This window comes from Fusarium phalaenopsidis (genome assembly GCF_050370095.1).
Source record: "Fusarium phalaenopsidis strain FUZ10S chromosome Unknown contig_32306, whole genome shotgun sequence".
NCBI lineage: Eukaryota > Fungi > Ascomycota > Sordariomycetes > Hypocreales > Nectriaceae > Fusarium > Fusarium phalaenopsidis.
The window spans coordinates 558,586-583,269 of NW_028145403.1; the positions used below are offsets into that span (position 1 = coordinate 558,586).

General features: G+C 51.5%; 6 protein-coding genes across 6 annotated transcripts; 4 read left to right on the forward strand and 2 right to left on the reverse strand.

Annotated features, from left to right (window-relative positions):
• Positions 1–237: 237 nt before the first annotated feature.
• On the forward strand, positions 238–9,318 carry LRP88_11022 (uncharacterized protein; the record flags this gene model as incomplete). The annotated part of the gene is made up of 4 exons (XM_083247467.1): positions 238–4,289; positions 4,340–4,560; positions 4,613–6,746; positions 6,879–9,318. 4 exons carry the CDS (start codon positions 238–240, stop codon positions 9,316–9,318), a joined length of 8,847 nt encoding a protein of 2,948 aa, XP_083096615.1.
• A 4,125-nt stretch (positions 9,319–13,443) lies between these two features.
• LRP88_11023 (exopolygalacturonase) lies at positions 13,444–15,110 on the forward strand (the record flags this gene model as incomplete). The annotated part of the gene is made up of 7 exons (XM_083247468.1): positions 13,444–13,965; positions 14,022–14,102; positions 14,154–14,216; positions 14,265–14,298; positions 14,408–14,757; positions 14,807–14,908; positions 14,961–15,110. The coding sequence occupies 7 exons, from the start codon at positions 13,444–13,446 to the stop codon at positions 15,108–15,110; spliced, it is 1,302 nt and encodes a 433-aa protein (XP_083096616.1).
• A 1,386-nt stretch (positions 15,111–16,496) lies between these two features.
• On the reverse strand, positions 16,497–18,013 carry LRP88_11024 (fungal specific transcription factor domain-containing protein; the record flags this gene model as incomplete). The annotated part of the gene is made up of 2 exons (XM_083247469.1): positions 16,497–17,570; positions 17,624–18,013. 2 exons carry the CDS (start codon positions 18,011–18,013, stop codon positions 16,497–16,499), a joined length of 1,464 nt encoding a protein of 487 aa, XP_083096617.1.
• A 1,045-nt stretch (positions 18,014–19,058) lies between these two features.
• LRP88_11025 (uncharacterized protein) lies at positions 19,059–19,604 on the reverse strand (the record flags this gene model as incomplete). The annotated part of the gene is made up of 1 exon (XM_083247470.1): positions 19,059–19,604. The coding sequence occupies one exon, from the start codon at positions 19,602–19,604 to the stop codon at positions 19,059–19,061; it is 546 nt and encodes a 181-aa protein (XP_083096618.1).
• A 301-nt stretch (positions 19,605–19,905) lies between these two features.
• Positions 19,906–21,345, forward strand: LRP88_11026 (F-box protein; the record flags this gene model as incomplete). The annotated part of the gene is made up of 1 exon (XM_083247471.1): positions 19,906–21,345. The coding sequence occupies one exon, from the start codon at positions 19,906–19,908 to the stop codon at positions 21,343–21,345; it is 1,440 nt and encodes a 479-aa protein (XP_083096619.1).
• A 451-nt stretch (positions 21,346–21,796) lies between these two features.
• On the forward strand, positions 21,797–23,032 carry LRP88_11027 (uncharacterized protein; the record flags this gene model as incomplete). The annotated part of the gene is made up of 1 exon (XM_083247472.1): positions 21,797–23,032. One exon carries the CDS (start codon positions 21,797–21,799, stop codon positions 23,030–23,032), a length of 1,236 nt encoding a protein of 411 aa, XP_083096620.1.
• Between the last annotated feature and the right edge of the window lie 1,652 nt (positions 23,033–24,684).

The following is a 24,684-nucleotide window of genomic DNA, read 5'->3' on the forward strand; positions in this document are numbered from 1 at the left end:
ATTGCAGCTCCTGTGGTTTTCCCGTTGCCAAGTGCCGACGATGCAGTCATTCGGAGAATGTACTGACGGACCAGCCGACATGTAACCCTCCAGGCTCGTGAGGATCATATAGGAATATAGCAAAGGGAAAAGAGAAACCACCAGGGCCCTATAAAAGGCCCTCCCTCTACGCCCTCAACTATACTTGCAGCATCATCTCTTCAACACATCAAGATCGAACAAGATCAAATCATTACCATGACCCAAACTGAAGCCCGCCGCAATGAGCCCATTGCCATCATTGGCAGCGGCTGTCGCTTCCCCGGTGGTGCATCGAGTCCGTCGAAGCTCTGGGAACTTCTAAAGAGCCCCAGAGACTTGGTCAAGAAAGTCCCCAAAGACAGATTCAACATCGATGCCTTTTACCATCCTGATGGGTCTCACCATGGTCGTACCAACGCTCAATACGCCTACTTTCTCGATGAAGACCCTTACACCTTTGACCCGAGCTTCTTCAGCATCCCCCCAAGCGAGGTCGACACCATCGATCCTCAGCAACGCCTTCTTCTCGAGACTGTGTACGAAGGCATCTCGTCAGCTGGTCTTAAGATGGAAGACCTTCGAGGTTCTCCTACCGCCGTCTACGTCGGTATGATGCAGCGGGATTTTCTCGACATCCAAAACTACGACATCGACGCCATGAGCATATACGCTGCCACCGGCACAGCCTCGTCCATCCTCTCCAACAGAGTCTCATACGTCTTTGACTGGCACGGTCCAAGTATGACCTTTGATACCGCCTGCAGCTCCTCCCTCGTGGCTGTGCACCAAGCCGTCGAGCAGCTTCGGACAGGCCTGAGCGACGTGGCCATTGCCGCCGGCTCAAACCTTATGCTGGGCCCAGCTCCTTTCATCGGCGCCAGCAAACTCAACATGTTTTCACCCACTGGCCGTTCTCGAATGTGGGATGCCGACGCGAACGGGTATGCCAGGGGTGAAGGTGTTGCTGCTGTCGTGCTCAAGACCCTCAGCCAGGCACTCGCAGATGGTGACCCCATCGAGTGTGTGATTCGTGAGAGCGGCATCAACCAGGATGGAAGGACTCCAGGGATCACCATGCCCAACCATGCAGCACAGGAAGCCCTCATTCGCCAAGTCTACGAAAGAGCAGGTCTCGACTTGGCAAAGCCAGAGGACCGTTGCCAATATTTTGAAGCCCACGGCACTGGTACTCCCGCAGGAGATCCTCAAGAAGCCCAAGCCATCTCTTCTGCTTTCTTTGGAGACAGGCAGCGTGCCGTCGACGAGGACCCTCTGTACGTGGGTAGTATCAAGACAATCATTGGCCATACCGAAGGTACTGCTGGCATTGCTGGCTTGATGAAGGCTTCTCAGGTCATTCGACATGGTCTTATACCGCCAAACATGCTGTTCAATGAACTGAGTCCCAGTGTGGCCCCCTTCTACTCTGATCTCCAAGTTGTCACCAAGCAGATGGCCTGGCCCACACTCAAGTCCAACCAGCCACGACGCGTGAGCGTCAACTCGTTCGGATTCGGTGGCACAAACGCCCATGTCATCGTCGAGTCCTACGTTCCCGCCTGTAGGGAACAGGCACTGGATCAGCCCTTAACCCCTTGTCTTGTGCCCATCACGCTGTCTGCCAACTCGGAAGCCTCTCTCAAGGCCACCATGGAGGAGCTGAAGCAACATCTCGAGAACCAGCCTGATGTACAGCTGCGAGACTTGGCTTGGACGCTGCTAAGGAAACGCTCCAATCTCCAGGTCCGCCATTCGATCCAAGTCAAGACGATACAAGCTCTTTGTGAGGCTCTTGAGCGCGATGCACCTTTGGTCAAGGGAAAGCAAAGCATCGCAACCGCCTCTGACATCAAGTTCAAACCCCAGATCCTTGGCATCTTCACTGGTCAGGGTGCTCAGTGGCCAGCCATGGGAAAGGCTCTCATCTCAGAAGTCCCGTACGCCCGAAAAGTCATCTTAGAGCTCAACCAGTCTCTGCAAAATCTACCAGCAGAATACCGACCCAAGTGGCACCTCATGGACCAGCTTCTTCTCGAGGGCGAAGACTCAAACGTCCATGACGCTACCTTCTCCCAGCCTCTCTGCTGTGCAGTCCAGATCATGCTTGTGAAGCTTCTTCAAGCCTCAGGGGTCGAGTTCAAGACCGTCCTTGGTCACAGCTCGGGAGAGATAGCTTGTTCCTTTGCCGCAGGCTTCGTCTCGGCTTCCCAAGCAATCCGCATCGCACATCTTCGCGGTCTCACTTCGACGCTTGCAGGTAGCTCAAGAGGCGTGGAGGGTGCCATGATGGCTGCGGGCACCTCCTACGACGATGCAGCAGAGTTATGTGCTCTCGAGGCTTTTGAGGGTAGAATCACTGTTGCAGCGAGCAATGGCCCAGAGAGTGTCACTCTGTCAGGTGACAAGGATGCCATTTTTGAGGCTCAGGAGATTCTCAATGACGAGTCGAGGTTCAACCGCCTTCTCAAGATCGACAGGGCTTATCACTCTCACCATATGCATCCCTGTGCCGAGCCCTATGTGGCCGCTCTTAAAGCTTGCGGCTGTGATACCTTTGAAGGGGAGGCCTCACCAACCGTCACCTGGATCTCGTCTGTGTACGAAGCAAAGGTCATGAAGCCCGAGGATCTCAAGGCCGAGTACTGGAGGGACAACCTTCTCTCTCCCGTCCTATTCTCGTACGCTGTCGAGCAAGCACTGGTAAAGCATCTGCCGCTCGACGCCTGTATCGAGGTTGGAGCTCACCCTGCTCTGAAGAATCCAACTCTGCAAACCATCGAGAACTGTTTTGGTGCACCTCTCCCATACGTGGGCTGCATGGAGCGAAAGAAGGATGACACCGAAGCCTTCTCTTCGTGCTTGGGTTATCTATGGTCACATTTTGGCTCAGCTGCTGTTGACATCGACAGCCTCTACAGCTGCCTATCACCAGATACAGCTGTCAAGGACTTGTCCAAGGAACTTCCGTGCTATTCTTGGGACCATTCCCGCTCGTACAGAAAGGAGTCTCGCACGCTTCGCTCATGGCTTGCTGCTGATACGCCTCATCTTTTGCTCGGCAAACAACTCGTCCACAGCAGTCCTTCGTCGGTTCAGTGGCAGAACTTTATCCGACAGCGTGATATCGAATGGCTAGACGGCCACTCTCTACAAGGACAGACTGTGTTCCCTGGAGCAGGCTACGTCGTCATGGCCATGGAGGCTGCTTTGAAGCAGGCCGGTGACCGAGAGGTCCAGCTGCTGGAGGTTCTGGACCTGAGCATCGACAAAGCTGTGACCTTTGAGAATGAGAACAGTATGGTTGAGCTCAATCTCACTCTGGGGATGGATCAATCCAAGACGACGGATGAATACGCAGTCTACAGCTTCACCATCAACTCTTCTCTCGCCAGAGAAATGAGTCTCACTAGCTCGGCCTCTGGTACGGTTGCCGTTACCTACGGACCAGCATCACATGAAGCTCTTCCAGTCCCTCAGGGCGAACCGCCGCATCTGAACAACGTCAGCGTCGACCGATTCTACAGTATGCTCGATGAGATTGGCTATGGCTACACCAAGCAGTTCCGTGGAGTCAGCAGCTTGAAGCGGGGAGATAGCAAGGCCTGTGGCACCATTGCCTTCCACCACCTCAAAGACAATCACCGCAACATGGTGATGCACCCTGCCACTCTCGACGTTGCTTTTCAAAGCTTCATTGGGGCTTACACGGCCCCCGGTGACAGACGTCTGCGATCTCTTCTGGTGCCCACTGGAATTGACCGCATCGCTCTGAACCCCTGGGTGGCTGGTAGAGTCGACCCCTTGTCCAACGAGGTAAACTTCATCTCAACCAGCGCGGCAAGTGTTGGCAACACTGTGGAAGGCGACATTGAAGTCTTTGATGCCGAGACTGGAGCCACTATGATTCACATAGAGGGCCTCGGTTTCAAACCCTTCTCTCCACCCTCGGCTGCTGATGACCATGACATGTTCTGCAAGTGGAACTGGGCTGAGATAGATCCTGATACCTTGATCGATGACAGCAAGTACCACGCCACTGAGCAGGACAAGAGCAAGGTTGCAGTCATTGAACGGATCACCTACTGGTATATCAAGTCCTTCCTCGCGAGCCTCACTGCTGAGGACCGCGAGAAGGCAGCCTGGCACTCGACGAAACATATCCAGTGGTGTGAGCATGTCATGGCTGAAACTGAAGCTGGCCGCAATGTGTGGTATGTGTCAGACTGGGACAAGGACACGCGAGCGGATGTTGAAGAACTTATCCAACAGTAAGACTTCCTTCTAACATGGACGAGATATCAGCTAACATATTGTCAAGGAACGTGTCTCATCCGTTTGTGCGCCTCATTCAGAGAGTCGGTGAAGGTGCCTTGGACACGCTTCGCAACAACAGGAACGCCTTTGACCTCATGGACCATGACGGCTTGCTCACCGAGTTCTACAGCAGCACCGTCAGTTACGGGCACTCCTATAGCTACTACCAGAGGCTTCTCAAGCAGATCAATCACCGTTATCAGAACCTGGATGTTCTCGAGATTGGTAAGGTCCACCGTCACCCATCCGATACAAGGGGAGTGACTGACATTTCAAGGTGCTGGTACTGGGGGTGCCACGCGGTACTTCTTGGATTCTGAGCAAGTCTCATTCAACAGCTACACCTTCACCGACATCTCAAGCGCCTTCTTCGAGCAAGCGGCCAAAGAGTTTGAGAAGCACGCAAGCAAGATGGACTTTCGTCCGCTTGATATCCGCCGTGATCCTGCCGACCAAGAGTTCAAGCCCAACTCGTACGACTTGATCATTGCCTCCAACGTGCTCCATGCCACTCCTAAGCTCGAGGAGACGCTGAAGAATGTTCGGTCTCTGCTGAAGCCCGGTGGTCGACTGATTGTCATCGAAGTTGCACACCGCGAGCACACTCGTATTGGATTCATCTTTGGCCTCTTCCCCGACTGGTGGGCTGGTCACGATGAAGGCCGTGCTCTCGAGCCCTTCATCTCTTACGATGAGTGGGAGAAGCTGCTGAAGAATACGGGATTCTCTGGTCTTGACAGTCGCACTCTGGACCCGGATAGCAGGGTCTTCCCCAACGGTGTCTTCGCTACTCATGCTATCGACGATCAAGTTCAAAGGCTCGATTCGCCGCTGGCCGCCCCCATCAACGACTCATTTGCGCCCCTAGTTGTCATTGGAGGCTCCTCGCCAAAGGCCGACGCGCTCTTGGACAAGCTGCCGGGGATCCTACCAACCCGCAGATGGGACACTGTCCCCAGCATCCGAGAGATCATTGACTTTGACTGTCAACCAGGGACTACATTCATTGTGCTCTCTGAACTCGATGATCACACATTTGCCGGGCTCGACGACGAACAACTCGATGCCTTGCAAACCATCTTCAACGCCGCAAGCAACGTCTTGTGGGTGACGGAAGATGCCTGGGTCGAGAATCCACAGCAAGCCTTGACGATTGGTCTCCTCCGCACCCTCCGCATGGAGTACCCTGATATCAACGTACAGGTCTTGGACGTTGACAAGGCTGAGAATCTCAAGCCTGACTTCCTGGTCGAGACCATGCTGCGCCTCGAGGAGGGCGCCAACTGGCAGGACAACGGTATTCTCTGGACGCAGGAGCCCGAGCTCTTCCTATCAGGGGGCAAGGTCATCGTACCACGTCTCAAGCCAGATGTCGAGAAGAACAATCGACTGAACTCTGGCCGCCGCCGCATCCTGGCTGACGTGGACCCCACAAGGGAGACTCTAAGCTTCGGGTACGATGAGGACGAGCCCTTCTTCCTGTTTCAAGAAGAGAGGTTTGTTCCCCTGCCTGTTGATGAGTCATGTGTCAAGGTCCAGGTGCAATACTCGCTCGCACAGGCTCTGAGGATTGGACAGCTGGGCTACTTGTATCTGATCCAGGGCAAGGTTGCTGGTGTCGACGGAACTGTCGTAGCTCTCTCAGAGAGCAACGCTTCCTCAGTCCAAGTCCCTTCCAGCCAACTCGTCACCATCAGAGACACAGTTGAATCGGCAATGCCTATAGTTTCAGGCATCTCGGCTAACCTAGTCGCTCGGACCCTACTATCAGATCTAGCTCCAGGTTCATCCGTGCTCGTCTTTGAGCCTCCCAGCCTCTATGTCATGACTCTGAGCCAGAGAGCAGTGGCTGCTGGCATCACGCTCAGCTTCGTGTCGACTGGGGCTTCTCCAGAGCTGGATGATGTCCAGTGGATTCAGTTGCATGACAAGGAGACGCAGCGAAGCCTGCACCGGAAGCTGCCACGAAACACATCAGTGTTCTATGACTTGACTTCGAGTCAAAGTCCAGCAAGCCTCAACCACCGGCTGGCCAGATGCCTTCCACCCAGCTGCTCTATCCGCCATGTTGGCTATCTGTTCCAGAACGTCGCCACGCCCATGTCGGCAAACCACTCTCAGGAGGCGTCTCAGGCACTAGCCAAGGCTGTCGGGATATCGAGCAAGATTAACAAGGACCACACCGTTCCTGTTCTCAAGGCATCTGAGATATTGGCTTTGAAGAGTGCGCCAAAGGTCAATGCTGTCCTCGATTGGAACTCAGACCAGGTCATTCCCAGCCGTATCCGGTCCATTGAGACAGACCGCATCTTTGTCCAAGACAAGACCTATCTGCTAGTTGGTCTTGCCGGTGATTTGGGTCGGTCTATTGCTCGATTCATGGTAGAGCGAGGCGCACGTCATGTCGTCCTGTCCAGTCGCTCTCCCAAGGTTGACCAGCGTTGGATCGACGACATAACACTGCTTGGAGGGAACGTCATGATTCTCCCAATGCAAGTCCATAATGTCTCTAAACTTCAGTAATGTTGCTAACTTGAATGTAGGGATGTATCCAACGAGGCCTCGGTCGACAAGGGTCTCGCCCAAGTCCGTGCCTCGATGCCTCCCATTGCCGGTGTGGCCTTTGGTCCTCTTGTGCTTCAGGATGTCATGTTCAAGAATATGGATCTCTCCATGCTTGAAATGGTGCTTGCTCCCAAGGTGACAGGTGCCCGCCTGCTAAACGAGCGTCTTTCGGACCCTGCCAACCCGCTTGACTTCTTCGTCATGTTCTCGTCCTTTGTCATGGTCTCCGGAAACCCCGGACAAGCAGCATACAGCGCTGCAAATGCATACACACATGCTCTTGCTCAGCAGAGACGAGCTCGTGGGATGGCCGCCTCTACCATCGACATCGGTGCCGTGTTTGGTGTTGGCTTCATTGCTAGAGCCGGCCGGGAGCACGAGTATGATGTCGTCAAGTTCCTCTTCGACGAAGTCAATGAATGGGAGCTTCATGCGCTCTTTGCGGAAGCCGTTGTCGCCGGTCGGAATAGGGACATCAACGACGTCGAAGTCATGACTGGCATGCCGTACATGGACCCCAGCAACCGTGACCGGATTCCCTACTTTGACGACCCACGGTTCGCCCACTTCAAGCTATCTCATCGTCATGTCAAGAGTGAAGCCGCCGCTGGGGCTGCTGGATCCATCAAGGACCAGCTCGCCAAGGCAGAGACCATGGATCAAGTTCGCTCAGTCATCATCGAGGGTGTCTCTGGCAGGATCCGCGGCGCCTTGCAACTGACTCCTGCCGATGAGCTCAGCCTGACGGTTCCCCTGATCGACCAGGGAGTTGATTCTCTCAGTGCTGTGACGGTTGGCTCATGGTTCTCCAAGAATCTCAGCATCGACATCCCCCTTCTGAAGATCCTTGGCGGTGCCTCCGTCATTGACCTGGCTGATGAGGCCGTCTCCCGCTTGACACCCGAACTTGTTCCCTTGGCCTATTCTGCAGTATCAGAAGGGGTAACGCAGCTTGACGCAGGGGCGCAACTGACGACACCGCCATCGACCATCGGGGCGTCTAATGAGTCAATAGACTCGACTGGTTACGAGAGTATCCCAACACCGCCATCTACTCATTCCCTGGACGACAAGGCCTTTGAACGTCAAGTGCCGCTCTCCGTTACGCAAGAGTACTCTTGGAGACAACAGCAACTTCCTCTGGAACCTCAAACCTTCAACAGCACCATTGGCATGTACATGCAGGGTCCTCTCAACCTCAACCGCCTCGCCTGGGCTTTCAACCAGGCACTGCAGCGCAACGACGCGTTCCGCACGTGTTTCGTCTCTGATCCCGACGGTCCAGGTCAACCCATTCAAGCCATCACCAAGTCACCGCGGGTCTGCTTTGAGGCCGTCAAGGTTGCCGACAAGGCTGCTGCCGATCAGGGGTTCAAGGATCTCGAACGGTACGAGTATAATATAGTAACGGGAGACACCCTCAAGATAGTCGACTTCTACTGGTCACCCACTGATCATCTGCTCATCATTGCCTACCACCGCCTTGTCGGCGATGGCTGGACAACTGAACATCTCTTCGTCGAGGCCGGACAGCTCTACAGCGGCGTCCAGCTCGAGCCTGCTCCCAGCTACGCCGACTATTCTACCCGCCAGCGCAGCCAGCTTGAATCTGGCGGGTTCAACAAGGACCTTGACTACTGGGCCGGTCTATTCGAGACCTTGCCGACAAGACTGCCTCTACTCAGCGTGCCCGAGGCTCAGGCCAGTGCAACTCCAACCTCGTGGACTGAGCACGAGCTTTCGGCACGCCTGAACCGCATGGTCGCCGTCCGCATCAGGGATCGCAGTCGCAAGCACAAAGTGACGCCTATGCACTACTATCTGGCCTCGTTCCATGTGCTGCTGGCTCGTCTGACAGGCAGCACAGACGTGGTCATCGGCGTCGCTGACACCAACCGGCCCACGCTCACAGACCAGGCTACTATGGGATTCTTTGCCAACATCTTGCCCGTACGTCTTGACTACGCCTCAGACAAGATCTTTAACGAGATTCTTGTTGCCGTCAAAGAGCAGATGCGCACCGCCATCCTTCACAGTGCCGTGCCACATGGGACTATCCTCAACCGGCTGGGTCTGTCGGCTCCCTCCGTCGAGCAGCCTCACTCCCACGCGCCGCTATTCCAAGCTGTCTTTGACTATAAACAGGGCCAGGCGGAAAGCGGAAGCATTGGTGAGGCCAAGATTGTCGACGCGCGCACACCGCGTGCCGGATCGCCTTATGATATCACGCTGGAGATGAGTGATGACCCGAGTAAGGATCCTTTGATCACAGTCAAACTGCAGAAGGAGAGGTATGGGTCGAAGGATGCTGAGGTGGTCATGGACGCATACCTGTCGATTTTGAGCATCTTTTCGAGGAACCCAGCGCTCAGGGTTGAAGATGGGAGATTGAATCAGGGTGCCAAGGCCAGAGCTTAAGGCCAGAGCGTGGAGAGTGAGATGAGTATGGTTCTTGGGGGTATATACTGTTGAATGCCAGTACATCTATCCAGCAACACAAGCTGTGACTCTTCTGAAGATGGACAGTGATGGATTACATGGTAGACTGACATGTTCAGAACGAGGTATGACACCAAAGGGGAATTATTCCATGTCAAAAGAGTAGATAGTGACACAAATCAGTCAGTCAAAGTGCTCCATACTTGAATACATTACGCTGTCGCAGGTACGTAGGTAGTTCAAGGGTCGCTAAATTAATCCCTACCCTGGGCCTCCTAGTAATAATGCATCTGGAAGCTTATAGTGATTCGATTCGACCCCGCTGATGATTTCAGACCCTGAGCAAAAATTCGTGTTTTATTCGCTAGCTGGGGCCTGGTCCTACAGTAATATTGTTAAGGCCAATGGCCAATGGAGTTGGTATTACCTATCGATGAATTTAAGTTTAAGCTATTTGAACGAGCTGAACGCGTCGACGCGCGTGGAACGTGTCTCTTAGCCATCTACCCCCTTTCTAGATACAGACTTTGCTAACTTGAAGATTCCATCATCATTATCATCGTCTCTAGTCACTCACAGACACCCGACAAGTCAAGGCGACTACTATCATCATGAAAAGGCCGTTCAAAAGCACTCAGGCTAGTCATGTCGAGGCCGCTCAACTGAGCGAGACGACTCCATGGCTCCAACATACTCGCTGGCCCGAGCTGTTCCGTAGTAGACATAGACTACTCGATATTATTGCCGCCTCGGCCCAACAACCAGGTCCCCTGGGAAGTGAAAGTTATTTACTCGGCCAGTGCCGGGGATCCCCCTTATGGAGCTCTGCCGAAACCGAAGCTCAGCTGCGGATTATTCTCCAAGGCCTAGACCTTATGATCGATAGGGCAAGAGCTACACTCGATCAAACGCCATACACATCTCGGTGTTGGCTGAACATATTTTCGAAAGATACCTTCTGGCCGCATGGATTTCGGGTTATACCAAGCTTTAAGAGATACCTGGCGACATGGAAAAGACTTATCTGCTTTATCTTTCACGTTCTATAATACCCGGCCCGGAAACGCCGGGAGATATTTAATTTATGTCTGGGATTAAATGAGGTGAAGATGATGCAGCACATATTGTACCTAGTAGGTCAATTGTAACTGGCAAGAGATGATATCTGCGATGGTTTAGACGTCGCAAACTATGAGTCTGGGGGCGAGGAATGCCATGAGTGGCGCGACGACTGTAACTCTAACTCTGACTCGGAGGATATGGAGAGTGGCGAAGATTTCGGCGAGGACACAGATGAAGGGACCAATGAGGATACCGATTCCGAAGAAGACGAGGGAATGGAAACAGATCAACAGACAAGTTACGATGGATCTGACTTTTGTCTCCCGTCCGGTTATTGGCTGCGATTATCGGAGGCCTTACCATCCAGGACCACCTAATGCATAGCCCCACCTAATACATCACCAAAATTTCGGTCCTCCCATACAAAATCTAAATTTTAGTGCACACAAAATTAGACCATCGTGTCAATAAAAATCGAAGCTAGTTAAAAGTCTCTCTATAATATTAATCAAACTTTACTCTCTGCGTAGTTTTTTGACCTCTCGACCACTGCGTATGCGCTGGCAGTGCTTTATTATGACCATGAAGTCCTCACTTTTGTCCTCTGACTTAATACCCACCTTAATCACTAACTCGACCTCCTCATCCATATCCACCTCTATTTTTGCCTCCTTTGAGTTAGGAAGAGCTTCTCTAGCCGCTAGAGCCTTCGCTAGAGCCATAAATCGTCGATTCAGGTTCGGTACCGCCTATCTTTTCTTCCCTCGCCGCAGCTGGGATACCTACTCCTCGAGGCCGGTGACCCGCGCATTCTAAACGGCCACCTTCATCTCTAAAGCTTCTAGCCCCTTTGCGATCTTACTATATTTCCGCCTAGTTAGACGACTTCGGTATTTAGCCAAATCTCTTACCTACCGGCTCGTTTTCGGCGTATCATCTAAGTATAACTAAGGAGGGCTTAGCGTCTTAAACCGCTCTACTACCTTTTCTTTATCTAGTTGAATTTCCGGATATGCTAGAGCTTTGCGACGATTTATTAGCTAATTTCTAGTAAATCCCTAGCCGGATAGGATAACCTCCTTCCTTATGCCCGCCTCTCTGGCTTTCACATATGCTCAAATAAAGTTAACTTTATTGACCAGCGCAGAATTAGTTAAACTAGCTAGCTTTTAGAGTTTTTTCTAATACGCACCTTTAATAATATTAAAAATTCCATTATCTAACAGCTATAATCCATGAGAACAATATGCTAGCAGGTAACAATAGTAGACGTTATTTAGAAAGCACATAGCCATCCATTTATCCTAGATGCTCGTTAGTGATCTTATAGCGGAAGATTTTGCGATAAAACCCCTAAAAGACTCACCTATGCATAGCTTCTATGACCGTCAAGGATAATAAGCCTCGCGTCTAATACCTCACGAGGCTCCGCTTAAGGTAGATAGATATCTTTTAGCCACTCGAGAGCTATATAGTTATCGGTCTAGCCGTTGGGCGATATGATATAGTACTAGTTGGCTATCAATTTGAACTCGTCTAGAAATCACTATTTCTATAGCTCCTTTCCTTTAAAGATAATCCCCGGTTTTAAAGCGAGGCTAGTTGCGGTGACGGCCTCGATAAATAAGGCCTACCTGCGCGACTAGGAGCCCTTTAATATCGCCTTCTTGTTCGGGTCAGAGCTCCCGATTACGAGGCTGTCTAAGCCTTGTGGGCAACTAATCAGTCATAACCTATAAAAACACGCAGAGGAGTTACAGATGACCTACCGAAACCGGCCATTATGCCACCCTCGTCCACGTTAACTGTGTTCTCGGGCTTGATCTAGCCGTACTTGTTCTCCCGGATATCGAAGTATTAATTGCATCGGAATGTACTGCTTCCGGACATAGAAGGATTTAATTACGGCTAGGTTCTGGGACTTTTATGAAGGATCAAGAACTGGGATCACAGTCCCAGAAGAGGGTCCGAGGCTGACCTTGGTTGGGATGCCATGACACCTATGGGAGTTGAAGGGGGTGACGAGACCCAGAGGTTAAGGACCCAGAAATGGGATCAAGAGCGACCAGTGGGCTCTGCTCAGCCAGAGGGGTGATCAGAGCTGATGGGGGCCGATAGAGGGCTGATGGGGGCTGATGAATAGCTGAGCCGAAGCTGAGCCAGCGAGTGAAGAGGCCTTAAAAGCGGCGATCTGCGATAGGGCACGTGTCGCTTGAGTTTCGTCTCATAATACCAATACATATTTCAAGCTCAAGTTGTTGCAAGCTTTGGAGTTGATTACAGGTGATGATTAATCACGTATGCTGAGAAAGGCATTTCGATCGTCTTCGGTTTCATCTCTATGCTGGGCACTGGTTGATCCAAAAGTCGATCAATGACTCCGTCTATACCTGATCGCGACGGGCTAGAGCAAATGCCAGACGTCAGGATCACAATATTAGCCTAAGACCGGTGTTTAGTACCTATGCTCCTTAGCCACCCGCTCTATTCTCCTTAGTGCCTTGCTATTATAGAGATGCCTTTGCTTGTGAAGCTGCATCAATACCTCTTTACGGCTTCGCTCATTGCCAAGCCCCCAAAGGGCGGGAGATTAGATGGCCAAGACTGACAATGGCCAAGAAAATGCCGCCCTACCCGAAACAAGGTTCCAAAACCCCCGTCGAAGCGGAGAACCAAAGCCAAGATCATGGATCCCCAACCTCGCGACGTTATTTCCGATTGGCACCCCCAACGCATAACCGTCTTGGAACCCCGCGTCAATTAATGAGGGGAATACGATTCTGGGGTTTAAAAGACGAATGAGGAAATGATCTCTCTTGATTCATCATCTCATCTGCCCATGGGCCGTGCGTTTAGCTTTTAGCCGGATCATTTAGCTATGTTGGGGGCAGAATTGTTCCACGTATAGGATTCGTTCTTTGCTAGGCCCTGACCTTGTCAAGGTTTCTGTACCTGAGATATAAGAGCTGTTGACAGCAGTGTTACAATTATTGAATGTGACATTGTTTGGCATTGCTCATTTCATTCATCCCTGTCTTCGCCATGTTGTTGGGAAATCTCATCTCGGTGTCGGCCTTCTGTGCGCTGCTGTCTCCAGCGCTCGCAAAGCCCTCTCACGGTCTTCCTAAGCGACCTCACGTCGAGGTATCGCCTTACAACACCGGTAAAGACTTTCCAGCTCCTTCTAAGAGAGACAACCATCGTTATTGTTATGTCAAGCCTGGCAAGGGATCGAATAGCAATGACGCCTCTCGCATCCTCAAAGCATTCAAGAAGTGCAACAACGGCGGCACCATTGTTCTTGACAAGGAATACACCGTTGCTTCACCCTTGGACCTAACATGGCTCAAGCATGTCGATGTGGTCATTACCGGAGAGGTAAACTTCAAGCCTGACCCTTACTATTGGGCCGAGAACAGCTTCAAGTTTCCTTTCCAGAACATGTCCTCGTTCTGGAAGGTTGGCGGAGAGGATATTCACATTTATGGTGACTTGAGCAATGGGCAGTCAGTGCTTGATGGGCATGGCCAGGCGTATTGGAAAGAGATTGAGACCAACAAGACGGTGAGTTTATCGTTCTGCAATGGTTCGCGGCCATCGGCTGACAGTCGATACTTTAGCTTCTACGACCTATTCTGTTTACCTTTGAGGGTGCCCACGGCGCTTCCATGACAAATCTCCGGATGAAAAACTCGCCTAACGTATTTTCTCCCCTCCAAGAGCCCACAGGCAGTGGCACTAATCTTGATCAGTGGTTCAACATTATCGCCAACAGCACCGACGTTCTCATTAGCGACTTGGATATTCGAGCATCTGTAAGTGAGTCCAGATCCTCCGTGAGCTCGCACTAACAGACTTGGCAGAGCCTCGATGGAGTCAAGATTGCAAACTCCGATGGTTGGGATACCTATCGCTCGGACAATGTGGTCATTCAGAACTCTTACATCGACAACACGGACGGTACGACTACTGCTCATCACTCCGCCCAGGCACTAACAGATCCCAGACTGTGTTTCTTTCAAGCCCAACAGTACCAACGTCGTCGTCCAAAACCTCGTCTGCAATGGTTCCCATGGCATTAGCGTCGGCTCCCTCGGTCAGTACAAGGGCGAAACCGATATTGTGGAGAATCTGTATATCTACAACATTTCCATGTCGAATGCAAGCGACGGTGCAAGAATCAAGGTTTGGCCCGGTATTGAGACCAAGTTCCAAAGTCTCCTCAATGGAGGAGGTGGCCTCGGACGGGTTAGGAACGTGACGTACGATCGTTTCTACCATGAGAACAACGACAATGCGATTACCATCACTCAATGTTATGGACAGAAGAACCAGACTCTTTGCAATGAGTTCCCAGTATGTTTCTTTTTGACCAACATCACATCAGTATTAACATCATCGACAGGCAAACCTAACAATCGAGGACATCACATTGAAGAACATGTGGGGAACTACATCCAAGAAGTACGACCCCAGGGCTGGAACTCTGGTTTGCAGTGCGCCGGACGTGAGTAGACTCCTATCTCCAGCATCCGTTAGATCTAACCGAGTTCCCACAGCGTTGCAGTAACATCGTTGCTGAGAACATCACGGTCACGGTGCCGAGCAAGAAGCCTCCAGTTTACGACTGCCAGAACCTGGACACGACTACTCTAGACATTACTTGTGTTGACCCGGCGAACACAGATAGGGATACATCGCAGGGTTAATTAAGCCGTGTTGGGTCCTCACATAGTTGTTGGAAGTGTACTCGATCATGTACTAGAGGTTAATCTTCGCAGAGCTAGCATTTGCCATCTTAAGACAGCCACATCACAGCCCATCAATATGACTTCATTTCATGGTACACAGTGCTTATCGATGACATTTTCCTACCAAGGGACTTGTTGAAAAGCACCTCTCTCATACTCCCAAAACGTTCCAGCCTCGACCTCGCCTTTCTCAGTCTCCAGCAACCTGATGACTGACTCGGCGCCCTCTACGGGATCCTTCTTCCCCCTGTATCCATTGAATGCGGTTTTGCAATGACCAGGGCTAACCGCCCAGTACGTGATGTGGGGTCCTCCTTCTCTACTATCCTCCGCCAGTTGCATTTGCAGCGTGAGCATGTTGAGGCCAGCTTTGGCAACGCAATAGTCCATATTTGCGACGGGCGGAAGCTAGACGAGTCAGAATGCATAGTTGGATGAGAAGCGGATTCTTACCTGTTTGTTGGCAGTCTGTGACACGCTCCCTCGTGCACTCGAGATCATGATAACCCGCGGCCATTCACTCTTTCGCAGTAGAGGGCTGAATGCCTTGGTAACAATGGCGTTGGATGTGATGACATTGTTGTAACAAGAGTTGCTCGCGGAACGAATGTCGACCAAACTATCTGAGGCCGGCCACTCAACCTTGGCTGCATTGTTGATAAGCACTATTCAGGTCAGCTTTGTGTATCGATTAGCCGTTCTCGAGACTGACCATCCAAACTACCATACTTCTTGTCTATTTCTGCCACCGCAGACTCGATCAAAGAGTCGTTCTCGATATCAAGTTCAACATGATCCAATCCAGCTTGAACTCCGCTGTCACGAAGAGTTTGAATGGCTTCCTCAGTTGATGTTTTGCTTCTGCATGCGAGGATGATGTTCGAGGTAGGAATACGGGTGGCGATTGTTTGCACAATGGCATAACCAATTCCACGGTTTGCACCAGTCACAAGGATATTCACCATGGCTTCAAAGGTGAAATGGCCTTACAATAGAGTCTTGGCGATTTTAGTGGGTTGCGGTCAATCCTGTTATACTACTACTACACTCGGAATTAGGCTCCCGGGAGAGCTGGTATTCCGATCTCCTAAATCCGTATTCAGAAGCGTAATAATTACAGCTTGGTTGAGATGAGCTAATGGAATGTGGAGTGATCTGTTTGATAGGGCTTACTCGACCATTACTAGCATTGCCGTGTCGCCTTACAGTATTGGGTGTAATGCCAGCATTGCATTCGGACATGCCATCTTTGATGGCATGGCTAGTGCTCTATCTGTGAGAGAAGAAGTCGTCTATGGTACAAACAAAAGATATGTGTCTCTCACTTCCAAACAGAGCAGACTCTCACCAAAACCACGGGAAAGCCTCTTCCTCAGAAATCCCCTGCATCATCGAAGTCCATGGTAACCACTCATCTACATCATTGTCCAATACCGAGTCTTCAAAGTTTAGTCCATCAAATGCACCCACAGGGACGCCCTGGGACTCTCCTGGCTCCTCTAGTGACCCGTTGCCAAGGTTGGTCGCGCTCTGCTTCCTGAGTGCTTCGGCTTTCGACTTGAGAGCCGCAAGGACTGCGGGCTTGGATCCAACTCGGTCGGCAAACTCATCGGCCAGCTCAGTGGAAAACACGCCTTCAACAGCCCTCCACGCTCTTTCCACGTGAGGGCTATTTGGTCGAGTGCACAGATGCCAGAGGATGTACATGGTGACATGATACTGCGGATAGGCCTTCCTCGCCCAGCCATATGGCCCTAGAAGAGGCTCACCACCAAACACCCTCGGTTCTAGAATATCCAATGCCTCGAGCAGATCATCGTCCGTAGCTAGTGCTTCTCGGGAGCCAGGATGTTGTAATGCAAGCCATTGCTGTCTGGTGAAAAAGTCGAGCTTGCGAAGGAGAAAGTGGGCGCAGTGCACAGTGAGACGATACCGCGGCAACCCTGATGAAACCGAGCCACAGTCATCTACTCGCTTCATGATTTTAGATCGGGCATCTTCTATGATCTTACGTCTTGTCTCTTCACTTGGGGAGGGAGATGAGACGGCGGTGGCAAGCTTCTGTATCGCCTTGGCAAGCTCGATATAAACCAGGGAGAAGGTCATGATCGTCCACCCTCGTTTCTCTGGAGGAAGCTTCTTCATGTCTGGGGAGAGGTCTTCGTCGTCGATGTTGAGCGGCAGTTTCACATCGGATTGTGGTTGCATGCCAGTCGAATTTTCCAAGCCATAGTCTTCCCCAGAACGACTGTCTCTGGTGATGAGATGCCACCAAAGCCGACGACGGAGCTCAGACTCGAAGGGTGGGAGGCCAAGTCGTTCACCATCCCGGTGTAGTCCGAGGGATTGAGCTATCCGGATCGCAAGGCCGTTGAGGATCCATATCCCTTTGCCTCGGTTGTGGACACGAAGGGCAGACTATCATAGGCTTGTCAGGATGATGACGCATGAAGAATTGGGGACGGGCTTACGAGATATATAGCCAAGGCACGGAGACCCGTCAGAGTTGGCTGATCCAGAAAGTCACTCTGCGCAAGAGCTTGCTCAAGACCAAATTTGAACAACTGCAGCTGGCGTGGCTTATCCAAGATTAGCATCGACGGAGCATCTGGCTCTTCTAGAGACATGGTGGAGGCAAAATAAATTGCGAAACAGAATGCCAGGTCATCGAAGGGGGCTTTCGTGGGGTTGTGAATGGCTGAATACACCTTGACCTCGTCGGTGGGAATATGTAGAATCCTTAGGCCAAGGCAGTTCTCGACGTTGCTGACGTACGTGTTCCATAGTTCGGCTGCTATAGGTTTGTCGGGATGGAAGATAGATGGGTGTTGTGAGAGGGAGGGTGAAGAGAGGATCCCCATGGCACTAAATGGTGATGGTGAAGTACCAAGACGCAGTGGTGTTGGCGCTGTCAGTGCAGACTCAAGGTTTTTTTCCTAGAAAAATTGTAAGCGTAGACCATGGTGGTGATGTCGGCTGAAGTACCTCCCCAATCATCCTTGATAGTAGAATCTCGTTAAAGTACTGACTTGACGAGCCTCTTTGCAAGAGGACATCATCATTGGACCTCTCGCTCCCATCTTCAGTTGACTCGGAATTGTCAAAGACAAAAATATCAGGAATAGCCGTAGCCTGCCTCTCTGCAGTGACTCTTGCAAGAGTCTTTTCCAAGCTGGCCAGTCGCCCTGCCATGTCCGCCATGATGGTCTTCTTTGTCCGGCGGACCCGGGGACCTATGGGCGGGAACAGGCAGGTCTTGGCGGAGCGAACACATGCCGAACATGGATCATTTCTGTCGCATCGGATCTTCTTCCTGCGACAGGCATAGCAAGACCTTGTTCCCGACCTTTCGGGGGCGGGGTTATCAGATTCCGGCTCAGGAGACATTTTGAAGATTTGATTGACAGGGCGAATAAATTTGTGTCAAAGTGAGAAAATGCGAGAATATGACGCCGAAGAAGCCGGGTTTTTGGCCTTTTTAAGTCCGGGTCCGTGGCGCCCTTACAGCCGAAGGCGCTGATATGCGCTTCTCGGCTTTTTCAGGCGTTTTTATTACCGAGCAGCTTAAAGCGGTCAATGGATTTAGAGGATCCAGCTCATACGAGATGACAAGCTCAAACAATTCTAAAAAATTAATTAACGATGATTAATTAAAGCATATTCTTAAGCGCACTATTACGAAGGCACGATGGGACTACTCTCTCGGCCTAAATATCTCTACCTAACCTAAAGCTTGGACAGACTGCCTCCGGACTTGCAATGATTGAACAGTGGTCAATGATGAAATATGCGGTCCATTACCTCTGGCCAAGTTGATATACCCAATGGCTCACCCAGGTTATGGCTTGAGACCCCTAGGGTTCACAGTCAGCCCAAACGACCTCCTTGCAGCCAATTAACGGGTTCCTACATGCCATTGTCTCTTCGCTCTGCCCTCTTCTTTTTCTGGACGCTTGGTTCGTCCGCCTTCTGTTCAGATTTCCGCTTTCTGCCGCGACTGTTGTGCTCCTTGCCCTCCTTGTTCGGAGGGCTGGTGATGACTGGTATGCGCTCATACACCGAAAGAGACTGGACGGGCTCAGTTTGTTCATCTTGATCCGCTTGTTCACTCTCATCCTCCAGGTCGGCCAACTCGGCGAGGAGGGGCTCACGGATTTGTTCTTGTTCCTTGATCTGCGCCCTCTGCTCGTCCATTCTCTTGCCAGCCTTTCTCATGATGAAACAAAAATCGTCAAAATAGTCATCGCGTTTCTTCTTGAGTTCGACAATTTGTTGTTCAACGTCGGCACTGCACTTGGGCGTGCTGGGTTCCCACGGTTCAGCGTCGTGGCGCTGGGTTAGGAGCGCTATCCTCAGCTCTAGGTCTGCACTGCTTGTGGGTGTGCTAAAAATAAGGTCGTCATCCCGACGCCGTGTCTCGGGCGTCTTCGGTCTGGCAATTGCTGTCGACATTGTAGAGGATGTGGGAATGTGTTCTTTATTATAGATGAAGCCCGGCCCTTGATGGGTTAACTGAGCCAAAAGATCGTAGAGGATGTGGGAGATGTGTGTCTTCTTTGGTCGAGCGCGTTTGCCAAGAAGAAAAGACGCGCGGGGACGGTGTTATAAACGTGTCATTGGTGAATACATACAGTACGTACCCATGCCACCGTCAACCATGTGTGCAACGCGACGCACGTGTCCGCCATCTTACCCACCATCGCTGAACATTAAACAGTAATACCGCTAAGCACCACTACCGCCTACTCTGCTCATGGAACTCAACCATTTCCCCGATGAGGTGCTAAGCAACATCTTCAGTCATCTCACAACCAAGGCCCAAAAGCACCGCCTTCACAATGACTTCATTGTCGATATCTGGCCTGTCCGCCTTGTTTGCCGTCGGTGGAACGTCCTCGCGACACCGCAGCTTTTCCAGACCCTGACGCTCTTCCATAGCGAATGGAACGCCAACAGAGATTTCGAGTTTTGGAAGCACATGCTAGCAACAGACGCCATCAGAGCTGCCGCCTGTCGTGTCGCCATTGAGAGTGCCCCGTGGGACGACCTGGACGAGCGCGCGTCCTGGGTGTGGGAAGACTGGAGGGACGACAACGACTGGCCTCAATTCAAAGCGGCCATTGATCACATCTGCGATATGACCCATCTCAATGCACTTGAAGTACGCTTCTCGTGGGCCTGCGTTGGACGTGATGGGGACCAAGAAGATCCAGAGATGGAGTTGGCCGTCACGCGTGAAAACACTCTCAGGGCCGTTCTGGATTCCATGAGAAAGCGTGCAGCTCGCCCAAACACAAGCATCATTCGTGAACTGGTATTGGACAACGTACAAAACATATCGTTGCCCAAGGACCTCACCGACGGCCTTTTGGAGAATATCGAGCGGCTGCACATCCTCATCACCCAGGAGATATCTGGCAGACCGGAAAAGGATGTACACCTACGTGAAATACGCGAATGGGAGCCCTACCTGCAGAATACACTGTTACCTTCAGTCGCCGAGCAGCTTGTCGAGCTGACCCTCGCCAGCCCAGCCAAATGGGGCGCTATACCCGGCGAGTTCAACGGCAAAGGGCTGCATTTCCCCCGACTCAAGGCTCTAACGCTGGCCGAATATGTTATTGCACAACGGGATCAGTTCGAATGGGTGCTCTCGCTAGAGTCTCTTACCTCGCTTTGTCTACACGGCTGCACGATAGCCACGCATATTCTCGTCCTCGAGCCAGAGTTTGCATTCTGGGGAGTCGACATGCGAGGCTGGACGTGGGTTGCTGATCCGCCTGAGCTCGATGATGAGAATGATGCCCGTCCTGCATACGAAATATCCGCTGGGAAACGGACTCTCACTCCTGGTTTCTATGTCCATTCTCTACGATGGAACGCTATGTTTAATAGCATCCGGGAAAGACTTCCTCGCCTAAAAGAGTTCCGCTTCACTAAGGAGCAATGGGTTACCTTTTTCCGGCACAGCGGGGAGGTAAATGCTGAGGCGTTGGTGGATGGGTACTTCGCCTTTACCCAGTACTGGTGTGAACTATGGTCATCCAACCTGGAAGCGTGCAAATATGTCGAGGAGAATCGGCTGGGCTTGCCGGAGGAGTTGCTGAAGATCACAGAGGAGGCGGATCGTGGAGCGCCGGAAACGCTGCTTCAGACTACGATGGAGCGACAGATGATGGTCAAGTCAGGGTAGTTGCCTGTATCGCAACATGCTACCCCTGCCACTGTTCTTATTCATCGGGTCTCTAGCAAGCCTAGTATGGAAGAAGTGTGACTACGCCTCTCCTTTAACTCTTTCAGACTCACTGAAACTCCACTTTTTGCAAGTCATCTGGCGACGAGCTTGCTGTTACTCTCTCACCCTCACCTCGAGACACCGTCAGACCCCCGTGAGCTATTTCCATCACCTTGGCAGGGCTGATCGAAAATGGGATCATGAACTTCAAACCCCACATCGAATGCGAATCGATTCGCGACCGCTATCGCCGACCTACCCCGGAATTATCCCGCGAAATCTTGCTGTCAGCCTATGTGTGGAACCAGCAGGGATCGGGGGTCTTCAGCTCTTGCACAGCCATCGTTTCATGAAGCCCTCACGCGAGCACTCTTGAATCTCTCAACTCAACTTCTTCATCATTTTCATCATGTCCGATTTAACAGATCTTTGTCCGCCCGACGAGAGCCGGACGAGCAGAGAGCTCATCGTCAAACTCGTCGTGGCTCATCTCACGGGCGTCACGGCGTTTTGCAACCTTGTCTCATTGCGCAAGGACCCGCTCGACTCAATCGAGCCTATTCTCTTCTTTGTTTCTCCCCTTATTATTCTGGCGCAGACAGCTTTGGGCCTGGTCCTCATGATTTATGACTTTGTCACCAAAATTATCAAGTCACCATCGTCGATACGCGAGCAGGGACAGCTTCTCGAGCGTCGATGGAGGATTCTCTTCTGTCCGAGGGCTGAGTCCAAGGTGGAGACACTGGATATGAGCCAAGACGGTTTTATCGGAACGCCAAGTGAAAAGAACTCTTGGCGGTCCAATCTTGAAGAGAGTGCTTGGGTGAGGTTGGGAAGAACCATCGTCACATTTGGGACTCTTTTCCAATGTTCAGCAACCATCTTCCTCTACAACCGACGGATCAAGCTGCATGGGAAAGAATCCCTAACAGTCGCCGACAACCGCTGCTTCGAAATCGCCGTGGGCAGTGCCTTTGTCTCTGTCTTGTCCATCGCTCTGTTGCTCAGATCCCCTGGCTTCACGAAACCGGCACCTGAGGCAGAGTACAAGAAAGAGCCCAGAGAAGATGCCCTCTATCTCTTCTGCAGAGGCGACCCAAGACGATGCACCTGTTGGTACCAGTTCATCTACATCAAGGAGTTCGGGTCCGAGTCTACAGCCGCGACATTCTTCTGGTGCTTCCTGTCAACCTCATACAATGGCACGTCAATAGTGGTGACCATCATCAAGACCACATACCCAGGTCTCTACGAAGCATTCGTCACACAAGAAGGTGACCATATCTCCATGTTTGACTTTTACCGAAACCTGGCTATCGTATCTGGCATCCTCCTCACCATCGTCATCTCATTCACAAGACGTGTGGAGAAGAACGATACCTTTTGGTCGCTTATCCCCCTCATTCTTGCCGCTCTCTCTTCAATCGTTCTTATGTGCCTTGGGACGGTATTTATCCTTTATCCGTTCTTGATTATTTGGTTTCCGGGCATGTTGAGTGGCGTTGGATCAATTCTTTTCATCAGAATCAAGGAGTTGAAGATGCTACTTGGACAGCCGCCATTTGCGCTGGCTTCTGATGAGTTTCCGGCGTGTCCTGTGCTTTGGAAGGACCCGATGGCGGAATATCTTTGGTCTTTGATGTAGGAGGTTGGAAGTCATGTGTTGTTGAGACAAGAGGTGGATTAAGAGAAAAATGACATGGGTGTTCGCGGGGACAATTTCTCGTGGGAAAAGGGCTGCTAGCTTCAGGGGTGTTTTATGGTTATGAATAGCTTCAAGTGTTGCCTCATCCGGCATTCAATGACGTAAGAATGGTGTTATCCTGTCAACAGAACATAAATTACCCTAAACTTGCAAGGCAGTGAGCTTGAACGGATTCTATGGCTCCTGTGGGCTCACTCTCCGTCTCAAGTCGGAGAGCCTGATGCCACTTTGAGACGTGTCGTAAACGCTTCTCGCAATAGTGGAATCTATGAATTGCGGCGTGCCCCAAAAAAGCCAAGCCGAAACGTCATCCGGGCGTAAACCGGCACTTCGGGTAAGAACCTGGCAGTGATGTGATGGTCCTTTGGCCAAGCTTATTGGATTACTACTGACAAGGAATCAACTCTCCGGCAGTACCGACAACGTCATCGGCCCCCGAAGGGCCCTGCAAATGATAAGAGCCATCGGCAGATGATAACAGACGCCTGCAGGCGCTCGCAAACGATCAGCCCTACCACCCAAGCTAATCCCCATCCAGCTCGTCTATCGCGGCAGTAGTGGACAGTAGTGGACCGTATAAGCGCGTGGGCGTTTTGCGAGCATCAGCCACAAGGGAACTTTGTCTAATCCACACCCAGGCACACCAGACTCTATAGGGCTGATTCACTCAGCTAAGCCTGATCTCGATAGTACATTTCCGGGACCGAGGTTTTTTGCCGCCACGAGTCGCAAAGGAATAGCTCCAAGTAGTAGATCGGCTGAGGGTGATCAGGCTGAGCTGAACAGACCAACATTGGTTAGCCACCTAACACAGTTTGTTAGGCAAGAACCAGTAAGAATGGGCAGTTGGCATTCATGCAACAACACGGACGTCAAAAAGGGGGACGTGCATTATCACGAACAAGCGAGGCTTGAGTCGCTTAGACCGAAAAGGAGTTGAGGGTGTCGAGCAAATCATGATGGGTGGGGAAGATGTCACGAACAGACAACCATAACTCGCTAAAGTCGAAGTGGTGTTGAGGCTGTAAAGCAAACAATCGCTATGAGTGGATCACACCATCCGGAGACAACAGTAGCGCCTCCGGGGCAATGATCCTGGACCAACAGCCAAGAGGCCGGACATGTCGCTAAGGCTCGCAACACGAACTGGACCAACAGACCCCCGGAAGAGTGACCCGGGCCAACAGACGTCTGAAGTACTCATCCTAGACCAACGCTTCGCGTGTATTTGTCCCATTTGGGATTGACAGCTCGATTCTAGTTGTCGACATGTCGAAGACATCGCGTGTAATTGTCCAATTTGGGATTCACTACTTGAGTTGATCTGTTGAAGATATCAGTGTTCGAGGCCGATGGAAGGGCATAAATATCAGGCTGTAGAAGACTTGTTTAATAGGAATCAACAGAATTAACACAAGAATAATACACTTCACTTGCACACACACACCTTTATCATTACTTCACTTGTCATGATGTTGTCAAACGCCACACAACAGCCACAGCCCAGTCAATGCCATGATACCCTGCATGGTACCATCAATGAAACTTCCTCTTACCCGTTGAATGGGCATGGCACTGACCATGCTTCTTTG